Source organism: Triplophysa rosa, linkage group LG23, assembly GCF_024868665.1.
Source record: "Triplophysa rosa linkage group LG23, Trosa_1v2, whole genome shotgun sequence".
Lineage (NCBI taxonomy): Eukaryota > Metazoa > Chordata > Actinopteri > Cypriniformes > Nemacheilidae > Triplophysa > Triplophysa rosa.
The window spans coordinates 17946051-17965746 of NC_079912.1; the positions used below are offsets into that span (position 1 = coordinate 17946051).

Sequence of the window (19696 nt, forward strand, 5' to 3'; positions counted from 1 at the left end):
TGAACTTATAGTCGTCTCCTACTATTAAACTGGAGAAAGGATAGAAATGAAATAAATAACACACTTCAGCTGTAACAAGCATTCAAAAACAAAAGTAGCTATTATGTGCACAGTCTGTCAAACAAGACAAGGTTGTGTCCCGCAGTGTTTAAAAGGCTCTCTGTTTCTTCAGTCTCTCCTGCACATTATTCTTCAATCTCCATCTTAGAGTGCTGGATAAGAGTGGGCCGCACTGGCATTAAGTTTATGAAAGTCTTTAATTATATGTCTGACACGGTCTAGCATTTACAGTAAATGTGATTAAAGGATATAGCCGCAGATGGGGAAAAATGACCAGCCAAATCCATCGACTCACACTCCATTTAACAGGGTATTACAAGGAGAGGAAGCACAATGCTTGACAGCGGAAAACAGAAAATAAATGCTTGCAAAACGATGATGAAAAATGAGCGTTTTTCTCAATCTCTATGTTTTCCTCCATTATGGAGCAAGAAGGACCGTGTTCTGCACAAACAAAAATAATGACTGTAATCAGAGAAACGCACCAGCATTTCACTTCTACTGAAACATATCGACTCAAAAGGCCACGTTTCCCATGCCAGACGCGGCCGACCTTGATTTCTCCGCAGTGTTTGGAGGAAAAACAATGGCGAGTGTTTAAAAACGTTGCTGTAGAATGAATATTACGCCTGGAAACATCATCTCTCTCCCCGGCAGAAATTTGGAAGGTCTTGATTTTAAGTTTCGAAGTTAACAGGTGTCGTGTTGACGGGTTGATCAGGGAATCTGACCAACCACAGGTTAACTGCACATTAACGTAACATTTTTCACTGGCCATGGGCGGCAGGCTTTCAGCGATTAGAGCTCTGCTGGGCCAACACCTGCTGAAAACATCTGAGGGCAAATCACCAGCAATAAAAAATGGGAGTGATTAAGGAGATTGCCCTTTACAAGCCCTGTGTGTTGGGTGAAATGGCCGCTTTTGCTTTTTTGAGCTTTTGTAATGCATTTAAGTGCAGGGATGGGTGAAAATAAGGCTTTATGTGCCAAAAGGAGCTAAAACGGCTACATACAGGAAACTCAAGGTTGATGGTACATTTACACGGAATAATGGGGACAAATGGACGCACCGGTGCGGAAACTATATATATAGATGCACAACATACAAACAAAAAACATAAACCATACAAATATAAAACATAAAGAGCCCTATTTTCACGAACTAAGCGCATGGTTTAAAGCACAGGTGCACTCAGGGCGTGTCTGAATCCACTTTTGCTAATTTAACGACGGGAAAATAGTCGGCGCGCCCGGGCGCATGGTCTAAACGGGTTGTCTAGATTCTCTTAATGAGTAATGGGTGTTTTTTGGGCGTAACGTGCAGTAAACCAATCAGGTCTCATTCCCTTAAAGAGGCGGTTGCGCTCGCGCCATGGCGGATTCGCTACTTACACGGCGGAATTTGCAAGAGCAAAGACTGGACGCTTCTCCAGAGAGGAAATGCGTGAGGTTAAAGCGCGCGAGCAGATCATCTACATGACAAGCCGGATTTTTATCTTCATGCCCACGATAATCATTTTTTACATTGTACTCCATTTATTTTTTATATTTGGCATGTTTGTGTGCTGCTGCGCTTCCCTCTGTCTATTAAGTAAAGTGAAAGCTCGTTGTGGACACGCCCAGAGGCGCATTTTCTACTTACGCGCTCTTTAAATAAAACAATATATATTGCGCCATTAACTTTAGACTTTAGACTAGGTTTTAGTTGGTCTATGGCGCAGTCTGTTTTCAGTTCCTCAATAGCAACGCGCCAACACTGCGCCTGAAAACACCTCTTTTTTTAAAACAAAAAAACCCATGGGTGCACAAATGAGCGCAAATGCATTTGCTATTTAAACAGCGTGGCGCAGGACGGGCAAATGAGCACTGCATTGGGCGGAAACTAGCAAAAACAGTTGCGCTGCGCCGCGTTGCGCTGGGTGTACAATAGGGCCCAAAGGTGGGACCTTTAACATAAATTGCTTTGAATGCCTCATTACGAAATGAATTTATGGGTCAGGGGGCGTAATTCCATACATTTTTTCATTGCCCTTTATCGTATTGTTAGAACTGTTCGCACTAAATTAACACGATAAAATGACAGTCCTACATACGACTGATAAGTGACGGAATTCAAGACCCCCATCACAGTATATTTTATAGCGCGATGTGTTTAGAAACTGTAAGGAGCAGTTGTTGTGCCATTGGGAGAATCCAGAATTATTAGAATGACCAGAGGGGAAAAAATAACGTGTCATGCTTCAGCATTTCCCACTCCGCTCTTCAATTCTCATTAGGACAAACGCATCCTCCACCCCTCCAAGCTGCTATTAGCGGATGGGCCTGATGAAGGGCTGGCAGTTAAATCAAGATTAAAGAATGCCATTTGCAAGAGCGAGCTTTGGCAACCTTCAGAAAGCAGTCAAGCACAAAGCTGTTTATTTGTTATATGCACTGGTACACATTCACACTCATATATAAAGTTTTACAACCAGTTGCCTTTATAGTTTCGAGAGCGATGGGCGGAAATTGCGAGAGGGAGGGAGGGAGGGAGACAAATACCTTGCTATCAATCTCACTGCTTCCGAGTGAAGTCTGGATGACAAAAAGCAGCGTGTCAGTCAGGCCGTCACATTCTCTCATCCGCCTCCGAGCTTCCTCCCCTGCCGAACTTACATTCCTGAGGGAGAGAGAAAGAAAGGGAGGCACAGGTCAGTGATGGGTGTGAAGAATCAGAGAGATTTATTCTTTTGCTTGCCGTGGTGGTGCAGGGATTTACTACATTCGCAAACAAAATGCAAATGTGCGTATCTCACGAGTGTGTGTCATTCAAACAAATCGCTCTAAATCTTCCACCTTTGACATGCATTAATATCTGATTGTATTAGTCTTGTGCTACAGCATATTTGACTGTAGATGTGTCTTACACAGGGCTTAAAGAGAAAAGAGATATTGGCATTGTTCAATCAGACAATCCAAAAAGGATTTTGATTATTAAAAATTAATCATTTAGGCTCATATTGTGAACATTTTAAATGTGAAATATGACCAAATACATACAGTAAGAAAGAGACAACCCAACACCAAAAACAAATCTAAATATGTTTATTGTTTAATATGTGAAAGGTCATTTTGGATCAAATAGATTTTACTTTGTGTCGGACATCCTTTAGCTTGTTATGCCATACCTGTTTAAAACACGCTGTGAGGCATTCAATATCAATTTGAATAATTGCAATAAAACAAATGGCCTGAAGTTCTTCTGCCAGAATTTTCTTCAGCATTTTTTTCTTCTTGCTAGAAACTAACTGGTTGTTGAGTGAATGCTCACCATAGCTGATATAAAAATTAACAGTTCAAAGTTGTGAAAAGTGGTCTGAAGATGGCAACATATAGCTAAAGTTTAAAACAAAGAGAACTTTGTTTTAATAATTTATATTAAAGATAGATATTACTATGTAATAGTATCTTTGACCCGCTTCGCGTCGGGTCCTGATCACACTGTCGGGGCTTATTTGGCAATAACAGCCGGCTGCTTGTACATTATCCCCCTTATTACACGGCTACTTGCCACACGAGAAAAAAACTGGACATAAAATGTGAATTTGAAATATTTTATTCGCTCATTTTTACCGAATGCAGACCTTCCGCGAGGAAAAGCCGTTTAGTTTCGGTTTTAAAGTAAGAAACGACGTTCAAACGTCACAAACAGGCAAATTGGTTTAATCATTTGTAAATATAATGTCATGTATGTTATTAAAAGACATATTTATAATTCATTTTTGTGTAATATTAAACTGACCCTCTCAAAATGATTTGCAGCATCCATCCGGGTTACAGGGTGTTATTAGTTTTGAATGGTTGTTATTTGAAAATAACAACCCTTGGAATGTCGCGACTGGCCAATCAGAATCAAGCATTCAAATGAGCCGTGTAATAAGCATAAATAACTACGAATCTGCACATACACATGTGCAGTTGAGACAATATAACAGATACAGTATCTAAAGATGTGACCAGTTTGCCAGAAAGAAATTAATTTCTTGATCCGTGTGGATTAATTTATAAATATCAACAACATTCTGGACATGTGTGCATTATTGAAACTGGCCCTTAAACAACTGCACAGTTTCAGAGAGGCAGGAAGTAAAACACCATTCACATCCAATCCAACACGTAAAAACATATACCTGTATCACATCAATGCACTCATAATGGTAAATGTCATCTTAAAAACTCCCTTGTGTGTTGGACTGCAGAGTGTGTCTTCACACCGTAGAATACAGAAATCCCATCGGGAAAATAGACCCCTCATAAAAAAACAGGATGCATTTTCACATGGGATCTTAATTTTATCTTACTGACTGTATTCAGCAGAACCAGAATAAATCTCTATGCATCTTTAATCAGAATATGTATAGCTGGAAATTAGAAAAAAATACTTTTACAATATATCAAGGTATCTAAAAAGACTTTAGATACATAATATGGAGAACCTGCTATGTTTAGCTCCTTTATGACTGTTCTTTGTTAAATATTGAGCAGAGCTGACAATACCAGCTTTTAAATTTCCCCACATTCTGAGCAATGCATCAATATGTTGCGTAACTTCTCATCAAAAAGTGACGAGATAAAACACGAAAGGGCATTCACGAGAGATAAACAACAAACGAGGCTAAGAGGATGAAGGCAAAATAAAAGAATTCCGATAAGATGTATTATTAAAAACTTGAAAGTGGTAATACATAAATCATTAACATATATTTTAGAAAATATAGCAATCATATACTGTAATGGATAAACCAAGCTAATATCTTTTAAAGGTCTACAGTCTTTTTTCCATACTGTGAATTACTACTATGGCTAAGGTCTCTCTCTCCTCTCTCTCTCTCTCTTTGGCTGGGTGGCTCGGGGTATACGAGTTTATTGATATCCATTATTTCTTTTCATTTCTGTTTGTGTATTGTACACTAGGAGGTTATTAATGGACGTGTAAACACAAACATTGATCTTTTTTTACTGCTTCTGCTGGAATGATCAACTGCATACTGGGTAAAGAGTGCTAATGTGCGATTGCTATCTCATATATTTGGATATAAGGTATTGCATATATTTCTCCTTGATATAACCTTTCAAAATGACTTTTGTTGGTGTAACCTAGTTGGGTTAATCATGTCATTTACAGCATTTTTTTACGTAAACAATACCAATTAATGTAAATGTTACACATTTTATGGCACTTGACAAAAAAACAATGTAAAAAGGAATATATGAATAAAACATTTAGATTTTCATGATTTTAATGAAAAATTTAAATAATAAAATATTTGTTAATTCATACCATACATTCGTTATATATTAAACATATATTTATCCTTTGTCTTGTAAAAAAAACCTTTACCAATCCATCACTACCTAAAAAATAAAACAACTTTCAATTGCACCGCAGCATAACAAATAAACCTCCACTTGGTTAAATATGAGGTAGAACACTTCACATCGAGTCTCGGTTTTCCGGCATGAATCCATACTGCTCTTGCTTAATGGAGGGTTCATTGCAGCCCTTTGTGTGGGAAATTAAACATCCAAGCACCACAAGGGCCATATGGGAAAACAGTTAATCAAAGGTTATGCTAATGAACGGCAGACTGAGAAGAGCTCTGGGCCCCCAAGGCATGCCTTGCTTTTATGCAATAAAACAGTAATGCAGAAGACATAAATGATAAGGTATTACTATTCATAACCAGAAGACTAAAACTACCCAAACCAGATGCCAAAAACCACAGCTGTTGTGCTTGTGGTCACATTTCCAATTTATTTCTGGTTATTTTAAATTAACCTTTGTCAATGTAACAAACACTTATAAGTCAAGAAGTCCATATATTTTACATTGAACGGGGAACATGCCGGTACATGATTTTGGTAGCTTACATTAATTCAGTGATTCTGAAACTGGGGGACCCCAAGATGGATGTGGGGGGGACAATTAAACATCAGAAAAATAAGACCACCAAACAAAATAATTGATGTTCCAGCATTGTATAACTAAATGTTTTTGGTTTAATTTACATTTTAGGTGTTTATTTGGAGGGCCACAAGCGATGCACCCTACACAAAGGGTGGCTTACAACGAAAAAGTTTGAGAACCACTGAATTGCACCCACACTTGATTCTGTGACCAAAACAAACTTGCATAACTTCATGAATTATTGATGATCAGTGGAGCGATTTTGGATAGGTTTTCATCGAGTCAAGAGAAAGAGGGTTTGCAAAATGGATTTGAAACTTTATGGGAAAAATAAAATTTGCTGGAGGGACCGAAAACTAGACAGTGCACATTATTTATTAAAAGAGTACAACAATTCCATTTGAAAAATAAAATTTGGTCTTACCAAGTCGTCCTTTCTTTGGGGTACTTCGGTCATTTCGTGGTTTTATATGAGGCGGTTGAAATGTAGAGATTCAGATCAAATATGAAGGTTTTACAGGAATGGCATACAGAAATTCACCACATTACCTGACACTTATGACAGAAATATCCCACTTGTCTTCGACTGCATGCCATCGACTGTATGGCAGCCGTCTGCAATTTCTTACCTTTAATACGCATTTTCACCCCAGCCATTTGATTAGTGAATCACAATAACTTTACAATACCGACAGCCATTCTGGGTTATAAAACAGTTAAATGAGTCTCATTAGCAGCACACAGGGAACATTAGTGAGAATCGAGGAGACCCCGGGGTCTGCGATCCTTCGTAAACACAGACCATAGGCACCCACTCCCTTCACTGCCTGCGACCGACCACATAAGCACCAATTAAAATGCTTCAAATCCCGACAGCCTTCTCCCAGGTCCTCTCAGGCATTTTCAGGAATATAGGGAGCCCTGTAATTGAGACTGACCGCAGAGATGATTCACCTCTGATGGTAAGTGATGGATGTACGAAAGCACGTCCTGGCAGGGATGCAGACAATGCATCATGCAGGCCGAGAAGAGAAAAAGAGAAATGGTTTCATTACTTTTCAAGGTGTGTCATGCTGGACTGATATCACGCGGGTATGAGAGAGGGGGGCAATTAGAGGGTGACGATGGCTTGATATATCACAACATCATTTTGATGGACTATTTCTAAAACGACAAAATTATTTAATAAATCCACCGGTTGGTGCAGGGCAAGGAAATCTAATGCTGACAGAGAAGAAGTGCAAAGCGGCTGATATTAGCAATAAAGCATTGTGGTGTGAATATCAGGCCGGTGGTAAACAGCTATGTGCCTATATGAGCATGACATGAGTGGTTAAATAATGTGTGTGTGTATCTTGTGCAAATAAAGATAGACTTAAAGAATAAAGGGTGTTACTGTACTTCGAAATACTCTCAAGTTCTTGATTCTGATTGGTCAACAACATAATGTAAATAAGAATGCAAATATGTTTTCATAAAAATATTTTCTTATCTCAGAAAGTAAAGTCACTGTAAGAAATATAGGCTCGGTTTCATAGACACAGCTTAGCTTAAGCCAGGACTAAGCCTTAGTTGAATTTAGATATTTATGTCGCTTTTATAAAAATGCCTTAGAAGAAAACATTACTGGTCTGCATCTCGAAACAAAACAATGGCCAATCTATATTTTAAGACAATTCTGGGCAAGTTATATTCAGTTAAGACAGGGCACACATTCATTTTAGTCTGGGACTAGCCTTAAGACTTGTCTGTGAAACCGGGCCATAATGTCCTTGTTCAAAAATGTATTTTAAAATGTTAGCTTTGGGTCAAGGTCCTAATCCCCCTATCAGTGACAGAAGAGTTTATTTTGCAATATAGATGACTTAAATAATAATCCTTACTTAACAGAGGGCAGCATCGGTGCTTGATGGAATGGGAAAATACCAATACTGTTCCATACAAACAGCAATTTCACTAAAAATAATTGGATTGCAATTAACATTATAAACTTATGAGCATTATAAACTTTTTGTCACGTTTTTATGTGCTCAAAGACTATTTTTTATTACTGAGTCCTTTAGCTTCCCTTGTTTTAATTAATTTGTGCATTGTCACTCCACACTATAGTACAAAGTCCTTATTGAACAAAATAAGTATTGTTTTAAATTAAGCACACCTTAAGTTTTACTTAAAAACTAATGGTGGAGGGGTGACCCTTAAGATTTAAGAAATACATTTCAAATGTCAACTTCAGTAGTTACATTTACTGTATAAGCATTTAAACTGTATTTATATTATACTGTATATGGGTACTTGACAAAAAACATAAATGTGTCCTATTGTGTGACAGCAAAAACTTTGAAACAAACTCTTAATAATATATTATTTCGTATGATTAATATTTATAAAATAGCATAAGAGAGATTAATTTTCATTAAATCAACCAAAAAATATATACATTTGACCTAAAAATGGGTTAAAACAACCCAACATTTTGGTTGAAACAACCCAGCATAGGTCAAATTATAACCCAACCGTTGGATTTGTCCATTTTTGACCCAAAGCTGTGTTGAAATAACCCAACATTTATAGGTATGTATGGTATATAGAGTTTGGCCGATAGACGATGCCATACAGACGATACAGAAAAAGACCGCAAATTTACAAGGACAACAGGGGAAATGTAATTTTACAGGGAAAACCCGTTATTTTACAGTTTATTTCTGGCGCCAGTTTATTTTTACAGTTTATTTTAAAATACGGCCAAAAACTATAAAATTACAGAATAAGACAAAATGTACAAGAAAAACAGGGAAAACAATTAAATATATATCCTTATATCCAATAATTTTACAGGGGGAAAATGTATTTTACAGTATATTTCTGCTTTTCCAGTTTACAGAAAATTTCTGTTTTTTTACAGAATTTGTTTTACAGTGTAAAACAAATGTTTGAGCTGTCTAAACTGAAAATAACTTAATAATGTTTTGTCTCAAGATGCACACCAGTAATGTTTTCTCTAAGGCATTCTTATAAAAGCGACTTAAATATCCTAATGTAACTAAGGCATAGTCCTGGCTTAACCTTAGCATTGTCTGTGAAACCGGGCCAATGTTTTCATTTGGAATTTGGGAGAAATGTTGTCAGTAGATCACAGAACAAACAACAATAAACATTTCACTTGTAACATGTACCTATAAATAATAAATTGAGAAAAACCTCAATTAATTTTGGAGTGGTCTCTTAATTCTTTTCAGTGGCTATAAATACATATAGACTCGTGGGCACAAATATATGAATAAATTGCCAGTTTAGATTCACGTAATGGCAGCCAATAAAGGATAAAGATGTTGATGTTGAGGATAAAGATGTGCCAGGTCCTGTGCTAGCCAACTCTGGGTATGGGGCGGTAACCACGATTACAGAGGCCAAATGTCAAGGTGACCTAGAAGCACCTGAACATCTGGAGTAGCAGCAGCACAATTTCCCTCACCTTCAGTGCAACACGGACCACACCAGCTGCTCAAATCCTGAACAACTACCGGCTGTGAGAAAAAGAGCGCAACAAATTTGTGCTGGTGTGCCAACAATCATACAACCAGGTCCAAGTATTATCAAGTATTTTCTCAAGCAGTGCTCCCGGAAAAAGTTCTTGAAAAAAGCTGAATAGCGGAGGTTCATTTTAGAACCAATGTTTATTCTCTGACATCACGGAAACATGACTCAGAAACAATTTCTCAATCAAACGTGTAGAGGAAAGCTCTCATACAGATGAGAGAGAAATGTTGTGTGGAGGGCTTGTGGGAGTGGGCAGCGATTCAGGTTCGATTAAGAGCCTACTGACAGCTGGTAAGTTGGCGAATCTAAACAGTGTGCGAAGCTATTTAACTGCGTAAATGGCTGATTCCTTCATCTACTGAAGTCTGACAGAAAGAAAATCCAATGTTGTGATGCCTTCTCGCAATGTCATATGGGATTGTGCTTTGTGGCGGAGAAAATCTCTTTTTATTAGATAGATTTTTTTGCCCGTGGAGACCCGCAGGTTTTAAAAATTTGATTTCTGCTTGTGGAAGTGATTTACAGAAGCAGTGTGTCAAACTCCCATTGGGAGGAGGCTCAATTCCAAAAACACTGCTTGACTGATTTCCAATGGCTTGCTCGAGTGTTTCTGCCTCCAAGGGAGACAAAGAAACTCTCAGACAAACATCTTCCAATGTGAATTGAAATATTTAATATCAGACATTGGGAGAAATTGCCAACGTGATTGTGGCCTTCAGAGTGACACCCAGAGATAACAGTACATGTAAAATACCTTAGCGGAACATTGAATTTATACCAATACACACATTATTACACAACTCTCAGAAATTCTCTATTCTGCATTCTTGATAAATTCACAAACACAACCTTGAACTTTAAGGGATAATTGACTTGCCGGAATCATATGCAGATTAGTTATTTAGAAATATGGCTGTTCACTGATTAATCGCGATTAATCGCATCCAGAATAAAAGTTTGTGTTTACGTAAGTCTGTGCATATTAATATTGTCTATATATAAACATACACATACATATGTATCTATTTAAGAGAAATATAAAATATAAAAAGAAATAAACTTTTATATATAATAAATAATAAATATTAATACATACATGGAAATATTTCCTAAATATATACGTGTGTCTACCTGTATGTGTTTATAAATACAAAATTAACATGCACAGAGATACTGTATATTATTAAGTGAAAACAAACTTTTATTCTGGATGCGATTAATCGTGATTAATCGTTGTACAGCCCTATTTAGAAACAATACAAATGAAATGTGAAGACAACCGTTTATATTTTTGCCTATCAGCTTGCGCCTCTGTTTGCATACAGTACATCTAAGCGTGCTGACAAAAGATTTGATAAAAGATATATCCCTGCGAACTTGCTTAGCGAATGCAAACATACAATTAATGTCAGCAAGTTGAAAACTGAAAAAGTTTTCCAAGTACCGTTTAAAAAAAGGCTTCATTCCTTTAGGAAATCATGAAAGGGAATCTGGAAAAGCAAATAAAGGTGCAGGTTCTTCACACGGCGGCGAGTTTAATGCAGTTTAGTGCCGCGCTGTTGCTATGGATACAAGAATAAAGCCTTACTTGAGAGTGATATTCAGCTCAAGAGAATCAACATTTGCAGTTATTTTTCTCCACGCAACAAGAAGCCATGTATAAATCATAACACACCAGATTTGCACACCACGTAAACATCATTATGCTTTATTGCATAAATCATGAATCAGAGACTTTGTGTTGCCTTCCTTCACAGAGCAGAGACAAGAATGATACGGTAAATCTTTACTCACCGTGACAAAACCATACGGGTTTATAATGATTCAGATTTTACCTGCAGGCGAACTAGAGTTTCGAATGAACAAAACCGCAGTAGCGAGGGAAACTTGCTGTCAGGCTTGTTTTTCCATCATTTCAGATGGAACGGGAAGTAAGCATGTAAAAATGACAGAACTCTCAGTTTATCACAGTTTCATCAAGGAACGGTTTTCTCTGCGGTCCAGTGCAGCTCTGAATGAACCTTTTCTGTCTTTGCTATAGCTCCATTAGTAACATCAATAACCAGTTTATTGACACAAAAATGATCTTATATAACCTCATAATAGCATTGTCAATTTAATATGCTTTCTATTCTTACAATGATTATTACAAAAAAGTATTTTAAACCCAAAACGATGTGGACCAAACCGACTCACGAAGTATCACAACGAGTGGCTGTACTTTACATCATGCCACCAGCTGCCATAGAAACCAATGCAATGTGCACATTTTCTGAAAGATTCCTATTCATATAAAAGGAGTTCAATTAAAGTGTTTTTTTTATGCGCACACAGGTGCCATATGCTATGTATTTATAGCTTTTATAAACACAATGTGTGAAATGGCTTCTTGGGTATTAGTGAATGAAGTCTTAATGAAGAAGCTGAATGAAGATTATCACCTATGCATTCATAGAGAATAACATATGTAAAATCAGAACACACTGACAGACGGACGCAAAACATAAATCACTTAAAAAAGTGGGAAAATAAAAAGAAACGATAGCTGGGGAGAGGTATGAATAACTGGAGAGGAATCATTGGAGGCTCAATGAATCACTGAAGTGCAGTAAAGAATTAGACACAAATCGTACTCTGTTACTTACGAAAACTCCTTTTCTCCGATGACTGAAGCTTTTTTCCAATAACGGAGTGAAATTGCACGGCCATTGGTTTGTGAAAAGTAAAACTTTAAACCAATGGCAGCGAAGCTGCATGGACCTATGGCGATGGAGCCTGCCAATGGGGAGCCCGCCGCACAAATCTACGCTATAGACGCACCGCTAGAACAAGCCCAGGACGAGGCGATACCTCTAGTAGAGTGGGCTCTAACTCCCGTGGGGCATAGAAGGCCCAAGGAAGAATATGCTAGCGTGATAGCCTCAACTATCCATTTAGAAAGTCTCTGCTTCGTGACCGGGGACCCTCTGGTGCAGTCACCGAAGCAAACAAAAAGCTGTTCTGAGCACCTGAAGGGGGCGGAACGCTCGATGTAAACCTTCAGTGCTCTGACGGGGCAGAGCAGGTTTAGCTCCGGGTCCTGCTCGGAGGAGGGGAGCGCAGAAAGCATCTCTACCTGTCCGTAAACAGGGTAGAGAGCACCTTCGGTACGTAGCCATGTCTCGGTTTGAGGACCACCCTAGAGTCGTCAGGCCCAAATTCAAGACAGGCAGGGCTCACCAAAAGCGCCTGTAAATCGTCCATGCGTTTAACCGATGCCAGCGTTAGCAGCAGAGCAGCTTTTTAGCATCAGGGAACGAAGGTCCACAGACCGCAGAGGCTCAAAGGGAGAGCTCTTCAGAGGTCTCAACACCGTGGGAAGATCCCATACAGGGATAGTAGAAGGGCAAGGAGAGTCGTCTCGTGGACGGCGCTCTAGCCTGAGAGATAGTATTCATGACACTCTCTGGGAGGACCGTAGGCTCTCATCGAGAGGCCAGAGACCACAGCTCGGGCTGGGGGTGCCAGATCATGTAGCCTGCCTGAGAGAGGAGGTCTCGTCTCAGGGGAATAGGCCACGGGGATGCCACGAGCAGCCGAGACAGGTTCACAATCCAAGGCTGGTTAGTCCAGAGTGGGGCTACGAACAGCACTTTGTGTGCCTGCTCTCTGAACCTCCTGATCGGTTGTGATATGAGAGCGATCGGGGGGAAAGCATAGAGGAGCCGATTGGGCCAAGTGTGGGCCAAGGCGTCCATGTTCTTCGAAAGCAGGTTGGGCAATGAGAGTTGTCTTCTGAGGCAAAGAGGTCGACTTCTGCCTTGCCGAAGATCTCCCAGATGTTCTGAACCATCAGAGGGTGTCCATTCGTCTGATTGAACGTTGCTATGAGATAACATATCTGCTCCCTGGTTCAGTTTGCCAGGCACATGTGTTGCCCTCAGTGAGAGCAGATTGAACTGGACCCATTCCAAGAGGCGGAGTACCAGGGAGAAAGGCGCCTCGAAGAAAGGCCTCCCTGGTGATTTATGTAAGACACCACCGTCACAGAGTGGATTCCTCCAAGGAGCTAGGGCGGCGAGGCAGACTTGATCCACTCGGAAGCATAAGCATCATTCTGAAACGCCGTTTCATGAGGGCACGGTTCAGAAGTCTGAGATCGAGGATGGGGCGGAGACCGCCATTCTTCTTTGGCACGAGAAAATAGCGGCTGTAGAAGCCTGACTCGGCCTGGGCTGGGGGAACCGTCTCTATGGCTCCTTTCCCCAGTAAGTTCATCACCTCTGTGCACAGGACGTGAGCGTCTGCGCCCTGCACTCGGGTGGGAAGCACCCAACGAAAAGGCGGGGGCTTGCGAGAGAACTGGAGTGTATAGCCTTGTGCAATTATCCCCAGAACCCAATCCGATACCCCGGGGATGGCCTGCCAGGCCTCGGCCCGTGTGGCAAGGGGTTGAATGTTTTGAGGGTGCAAACCGCCTAGCGGGGGTATGATTCCAGTGGTAAGAGGAAGATTGCTCTTCTTCTGACAAAGTTTGTGTTTTATTATTTTTTACGCTAAAACAGCGGGTTGCAGAGCGGGCGCTAGAACGGGCCCAACATTTACAACATGACATAAAAACACAGTTTTGCCGGCACCCGGAACAGAACGGGGTGCTTGGGCGCTGAAGAAAATTGGAAAAGAATTTGAAAAAAGCTTCAGTCGTCGGAGAAAAGGAGTTTTCCCCATAGCATCCTGCTACGCAGTACGAGTGAAGTATCGATAGGGAACTGCGTTGCTCAACTTCAGTCATCCATATTTAGGTTAGAAAGCATTCCACCAGGAACGTTTATATGTACATAGGACCCTTTCATTTCAAAAATGATATTTCATGCAAATTTAAGAAAAGCACGAGCCTGCTGTGCACACACTAACCTCAGGCAGCCTGTGGCATTTCGAAGGACTTGGGAAGTGTGCATTTGTAGTTTGCGGTCCTCCTGGTGTGGAGAGACGTCCCAGGTGGAATGGGGTATAATCACTGTGTTGGTCAACACTGCCAGAGCGTCCTGGATTATAGGCATCTTCAGAGCATCACATGATGACAGGTTCCACAAAACACCTACACGGGAAAACAGATTATACAGCATTTAGCATGTAAATTAAGTTACAGCTGGGGAGAAGACATCCTCTGTGTGAGGGCATGTGTACTGCCAGAGAAAAATATAGAGATGAACCAGTTATAGATGAACAAAATGGAAAAATACTCATTGCGGGCGGCTGCAGGAAAGAAAGTCCCGTCAATCAGCTTATTAACATAACTTTAATGAAAACGACCCATGTTGAAAAGAACAGCATATTCTGGTTTGGTATGTTTTGATGCTGGTTTGTGCTGGTTTAAGCTGGTCCTTAGCTGGTCATGTGTTGGTCCATAGCTGGTTTAAACTGGTCAAACCAGCAACAAAACATACCTAACCCAGCATATGCTGTTTTTTTCAACAGGGTATAGTAACCATAGTTTACATGGTATTTGTAGTAAAACCATGCAAACCACAAATCTATCAAGGTTTGACTACAGTAACTATATTAACCTAATTTGTAGTAAAAGTATGGTAATCAATACACCAAAGAACTATGGTTACTATACTTTTACTATAATTAAACCATGTTTCATTTTGAATAGGCATGGCTATTAGTGCTCGTATTGTTTGTTACATGTGCATTAGATGGACCAACCAATAAAAGTGCTTGTTTAACCTTATTTAGTCTACTGAAAAGTGGAATATAATACAATTTTTGTCAGATTTTATTGATTTCAAATATGATATTTTAGTTCTTTCCCATTTAAGTAAATAGGAATACTTGTAAGAAAACAGCTGCCTTGGAGGACTGCTTAAATGTACATCAAGTGCACTGACTTGCCTTAAAGGAACTGTAAATCATTACTCTGTCTGAGAAGTTAAAAAATTCACACAACATTGTTGATTCTGTGGTTGAGTTGCCTGAGTTTGATGTCTCGCATTTGTTCAGAGACCCAAAGAAATGTAGAGCTGAACACCTGAGGGGGAAAAGTGAAATAAAAGAAGTAGATCCTGCAGTCCCGCATTACAATGACACCAAAGTTCTCCCTCTAAAACAAACCGCGTTAACGAATACTTGTGCACTATAAATTACTAGATGCAATTCACATATAACAAGAACTTTATTGAAATGCATGCTTCTTTAGATTATATTTGAGAGACGCTTTTGAAATAAAGTACAAAAGCAGACTCAATTCCTCGGCTAAAATGAATCACACCCTACATAACAATGGTAACTTTTCAGAATATTATAAACATGCCCAGACTACATTAAATTAGACGAATATCTTCGGCTCCAAGCAGCGGTTCTCTGTTATCCTTATCTGTTCAGCCATTAGAGATTTGTGAAAGTCATTCTTGCAGAAACATCATATTTGCCCGAGACAGTAATTTGATAAACAAACAGAAACCAAACAACAGAGAAGGCGGTAGAATCATTTGCATTTTAATTTTTGTTTAGCAACGGTTAATGACAAAGGAAGAGACAAATGAAACACCTTTCTGTCTCATATTCATATGTTTTCTAATATAAGTGGTTCAATGGCAGCTATTGTAGCGTGTTTGTCACAGGGCAGACCCTGCTGTTTGTAATGATGAACAGGTATTGGTGAATGTTCAGACGGTTTCCTTCGAATGATGAGAAGAGCCACTGCTAGTTTGGAGATTCACATTGGTGGCTGTTTTTGAAACCATGTGCGTGATTAGAATTTCAAAAATGCTAATTTCTGCGTCTCTTCCTTCAGACCCCAGAGACAAATTTTCTAAAATTCAAATAAGAATGAATAATAAAATGAACATAAATTAAACATCTCATGAAAGCTGATGTCACGCATGTAAGCATCAACATGGTCTAAAGCTTAATCTGTTTGTTGGAAAAAATAAACACATACAATCAATTAGCAGCAAACAAAGAAAATCACATACAAAACTCCAACAGGAAACCTTGAGATCTATTTAATAACCAAATCATACTTAAAGGGAAGGTACGTTCACCCAAAAATAAAAATTCTGTCGTCATTTACTCACTGCAAATCTGTATAAATTTCTTTGTTCGGATGAACACACCACACACACCATTGACTAAAACTACAATGGTAGTCAAAAGTGCCCCAGAGCTGTTTGCTTTCCTACACATTTCAAAATGTCTTCGTTTGTATTCAACCGAACAAAGAAATATACAAAGCAATTTTCCTACTATAGTAGTCAATGCTGGCCAAGGTTGCAATGGTTACAAGCATTCTTCCAAATATCTTTCTCTGTGTACATCAGAACAAAGACATTTATACAGATTTAAAGGTGAGTAAATGAAGACAGTATTTTCATTTTTAGTTCATTTTAGTTCATTTTTAGTTTTAGTTCAAAAACTATCCCGGCCCATGACGTCAGCTATAAAACTTTCAAAAACAAGAAACTCTTTAAGGTTGTGGAAGGTCACCTTAGTGCAGTCAATGTTAAAACATCCTGCAAATGAGAACTAACCAATTTAGCCATGCTAGCGTGGCGCTAATTATCCCAATCTGAAAATCATCAATATCCCACCCGAGAGAGCTCACTGTCAGGAGTGCTAATTTATTCTGACAGATGCTATATCAGAAAGGGTACTTCCAAGTTCAACGGTAAACCACAAAACCATTGTGATGCCTGAAAGCTGAGAAACGTGTGTTTTCAGACCAAACCATGAAACATCCGAACACAGCAATTACTTTTTGATTAGACAAACGCATACAAGCATGCGTTCAAGCATCATTTTAGCGTGCCTCCGTTTATCAGGTTCACTGGTTCTGCATATGAATCACTCTCTCTCTGTCGCTGAAACGCAATATCTAATTAGCCAAAATATGTAATAAACAAACAAGGAAGGAGTGGATTTGCGAATGACTTTGAATTCTTACTGTGAAATAAATGCATGTTAAAATAACAAACACTGAGGTAACATCATTCACATTCACGTTTGTACGGATGACAATGTGTTTCGCCTGTGCGTGTTATTTCAGACTCATTTAAGCTGCCATGACAATTAAAGGCGCTGTAAGAAATTTGTAGGAATAGCATTATCCCGTATGTCTCTATCACCTTACACATATCAATGAAATAGATGCTGTGAGAAATCGCGCTTGTCTTTGTGACTGCTCACGAGTGCTCTTCCTGTCAATCATTTTGTGTGATGTCACAGTATACCGGATAAGCTCACTCCATTAAACTACATTACTTCACTGCATTTCATTACATTCAAAAAGAATTATCATGGTAAACATATTTAATGAATCACATACATCAACTTGTGAATTTTGTCAGCTTGATTTTATGGGACAATATTCAGATATATACACATACAGTAAAATCCGGAAAAATAGGGCACAATATACTGTATTAATATGAAGGAATTTTCCGTATTCATTTTTACAGTTGTTTTACCTGTATTACATTTTGCACTGCATTAAATTGCATTTTAGCATTAAGGGAAATGTCCGTAAAATAAAGGAAAATGTACTGGTAATTTTCTGCCAGTACTTTATCCGTTTTTTTAAAGGATTTTTTTTCAGTGTTTACGAGATTAGGAGCATCAAAATAGTCATGGCCAAAGAAAATTAAAATAGGCAATGAGTGGTTAAGTGACAGATTATATGATTTTGCTATACAGTATTCAAATTTTCATTTATAATACTGAAATAACTGATTGTAAGTACATCATTTTTATTGAAAAATGACCCAAACATTCATGCCCTTACTCAGTCAATTTTAAAGATATCAATGGTATATTTTCGCAGATCTTCAGATTTTTATTTTATGTAGAATGATATAAAGATTTGTATTTAAAAAGAATGAATTAACTGTCGCATTCATTTTGTGAATGTCATGTAAGTAGTAGGCTTGAACAAATAAATGCATCGTGATTTTTGAGATTCTGAGAGAAAAGCTAGAAACAGAGCTCAAATAAAAAAACATCCCTCTTAGTATATGGGCAAAAATTTGTCTTAATCTGACGTCCTGCTATGTTGAATGAACGGCCTCATGGGGTGCTGCTTCCGCTGGTAATTTGTACATCATTCTGCTGGAAGACACTCTATATCACACAGCATTATGACAAACATTTTAATTAACTGAAGTCAATAGAGGACAAAGTCTAACAACAGTGATGATGGAAACTATCGAACCCATAGACATTTTTGCCATCCTGATGCAAAACTTAGAAAAAGCCAGGCTAAACTTTTCTTTTTTCATTCCCTTTACATTTTCCGATTCTTTCCTTCCATGCTATTATTCTCACTCTGTCGGCCTTATCTGGGAACTACGCACATCACTTTTATGAGTCAGTATGAAGAGGTAGCGGCTGAATAGTTGATGACGTTGACCTTGCCAGCATTTTGCTCTCACGCGCACACACACAGACGTCATCTGTAGGCCCTTAATTCCACAGTCGGGGAGCATCGTCTAGGGCTGATTACAGGTGAAAGCGGTTCAGTATGATTGTTCACATCCCATCTGAGCAGCACGTCTTCTCTGTGAGCATTGATGGGTAGCATAAGGAATTCAATGATGTTGGCTCTGATTTCGAGTCCATTTAAAGCTGAATTTTGTGATTTTTTGTTTAAAACACACCAAAATCAGATACTGCACAGGTACATAAACGTTCGAAACGGTCTCCTTACCTTACTCCAATTTGCAAAGCTAAGCTTAAAGACTAAGCTAACTTCCAGTCTGTGTTTGGTTATAATATAACATTTTATTTTCTATTTAATTTATATTAATATTAATTCGTACCGATATTTATTGCACATTGTATTAAATTACTTTAAAACTACTCAGCAGTTATTGACTCTTTAAGGAGGTCTACAGGAAGTTAAGTTCGGGCCACTTTACGTTTGTTCATGTTGTGGCCGTCTATAATAATCATTTATTTTAAGGTGAGCTGTCAGGTGCGATTTCGCAGGTAATGTCAGTTTGACATTGTTTGACTTCAACCCCTGTAAGGATAAACAAAGTAACCGGTAATTTTATGCAAACAGGGATGACGACAAAAGTTATGAACTGCGGCTTACAATTTCAGTAATGATTTTTATACTATTTGAAGAACTATATTCTTCTATATATATATTATATATTATATATAGTA

At 38.7% G+C, this 19696-nt stretch overlaps 1 protein-coding gene across 3 annotated transcripts in view; it reads right to left on the minus strand.

The window, feature by feature from the left end:
- ctnnd2a (catenin (cadherin-associated protein), delta 2a) overlaps positions 1 to 19696 on the minus strand; it is a 274012-nt gene that overhangs the window by 33882 nt on the left and 220434 nt on the right. For all 3 annotated transcript variants that reach the window (XM_057322474.1, XM_057322473.1, XM_057322475.1), the window contains 2 exons: positions 14441 to 14624; positions 2602 to 2719 (listed from right to left, as the gene is read on the minus strand). In XM_057322474.1, the coding sequence (XP_057178457.1) occupies positions 2602 to 2719; positions 14441 to 14624 (302 nt within the window). The remainder of the gene's footprint in view (positions 1 to 2601; positions 2720 to 14440; positions 14625 to 19696) is intronic.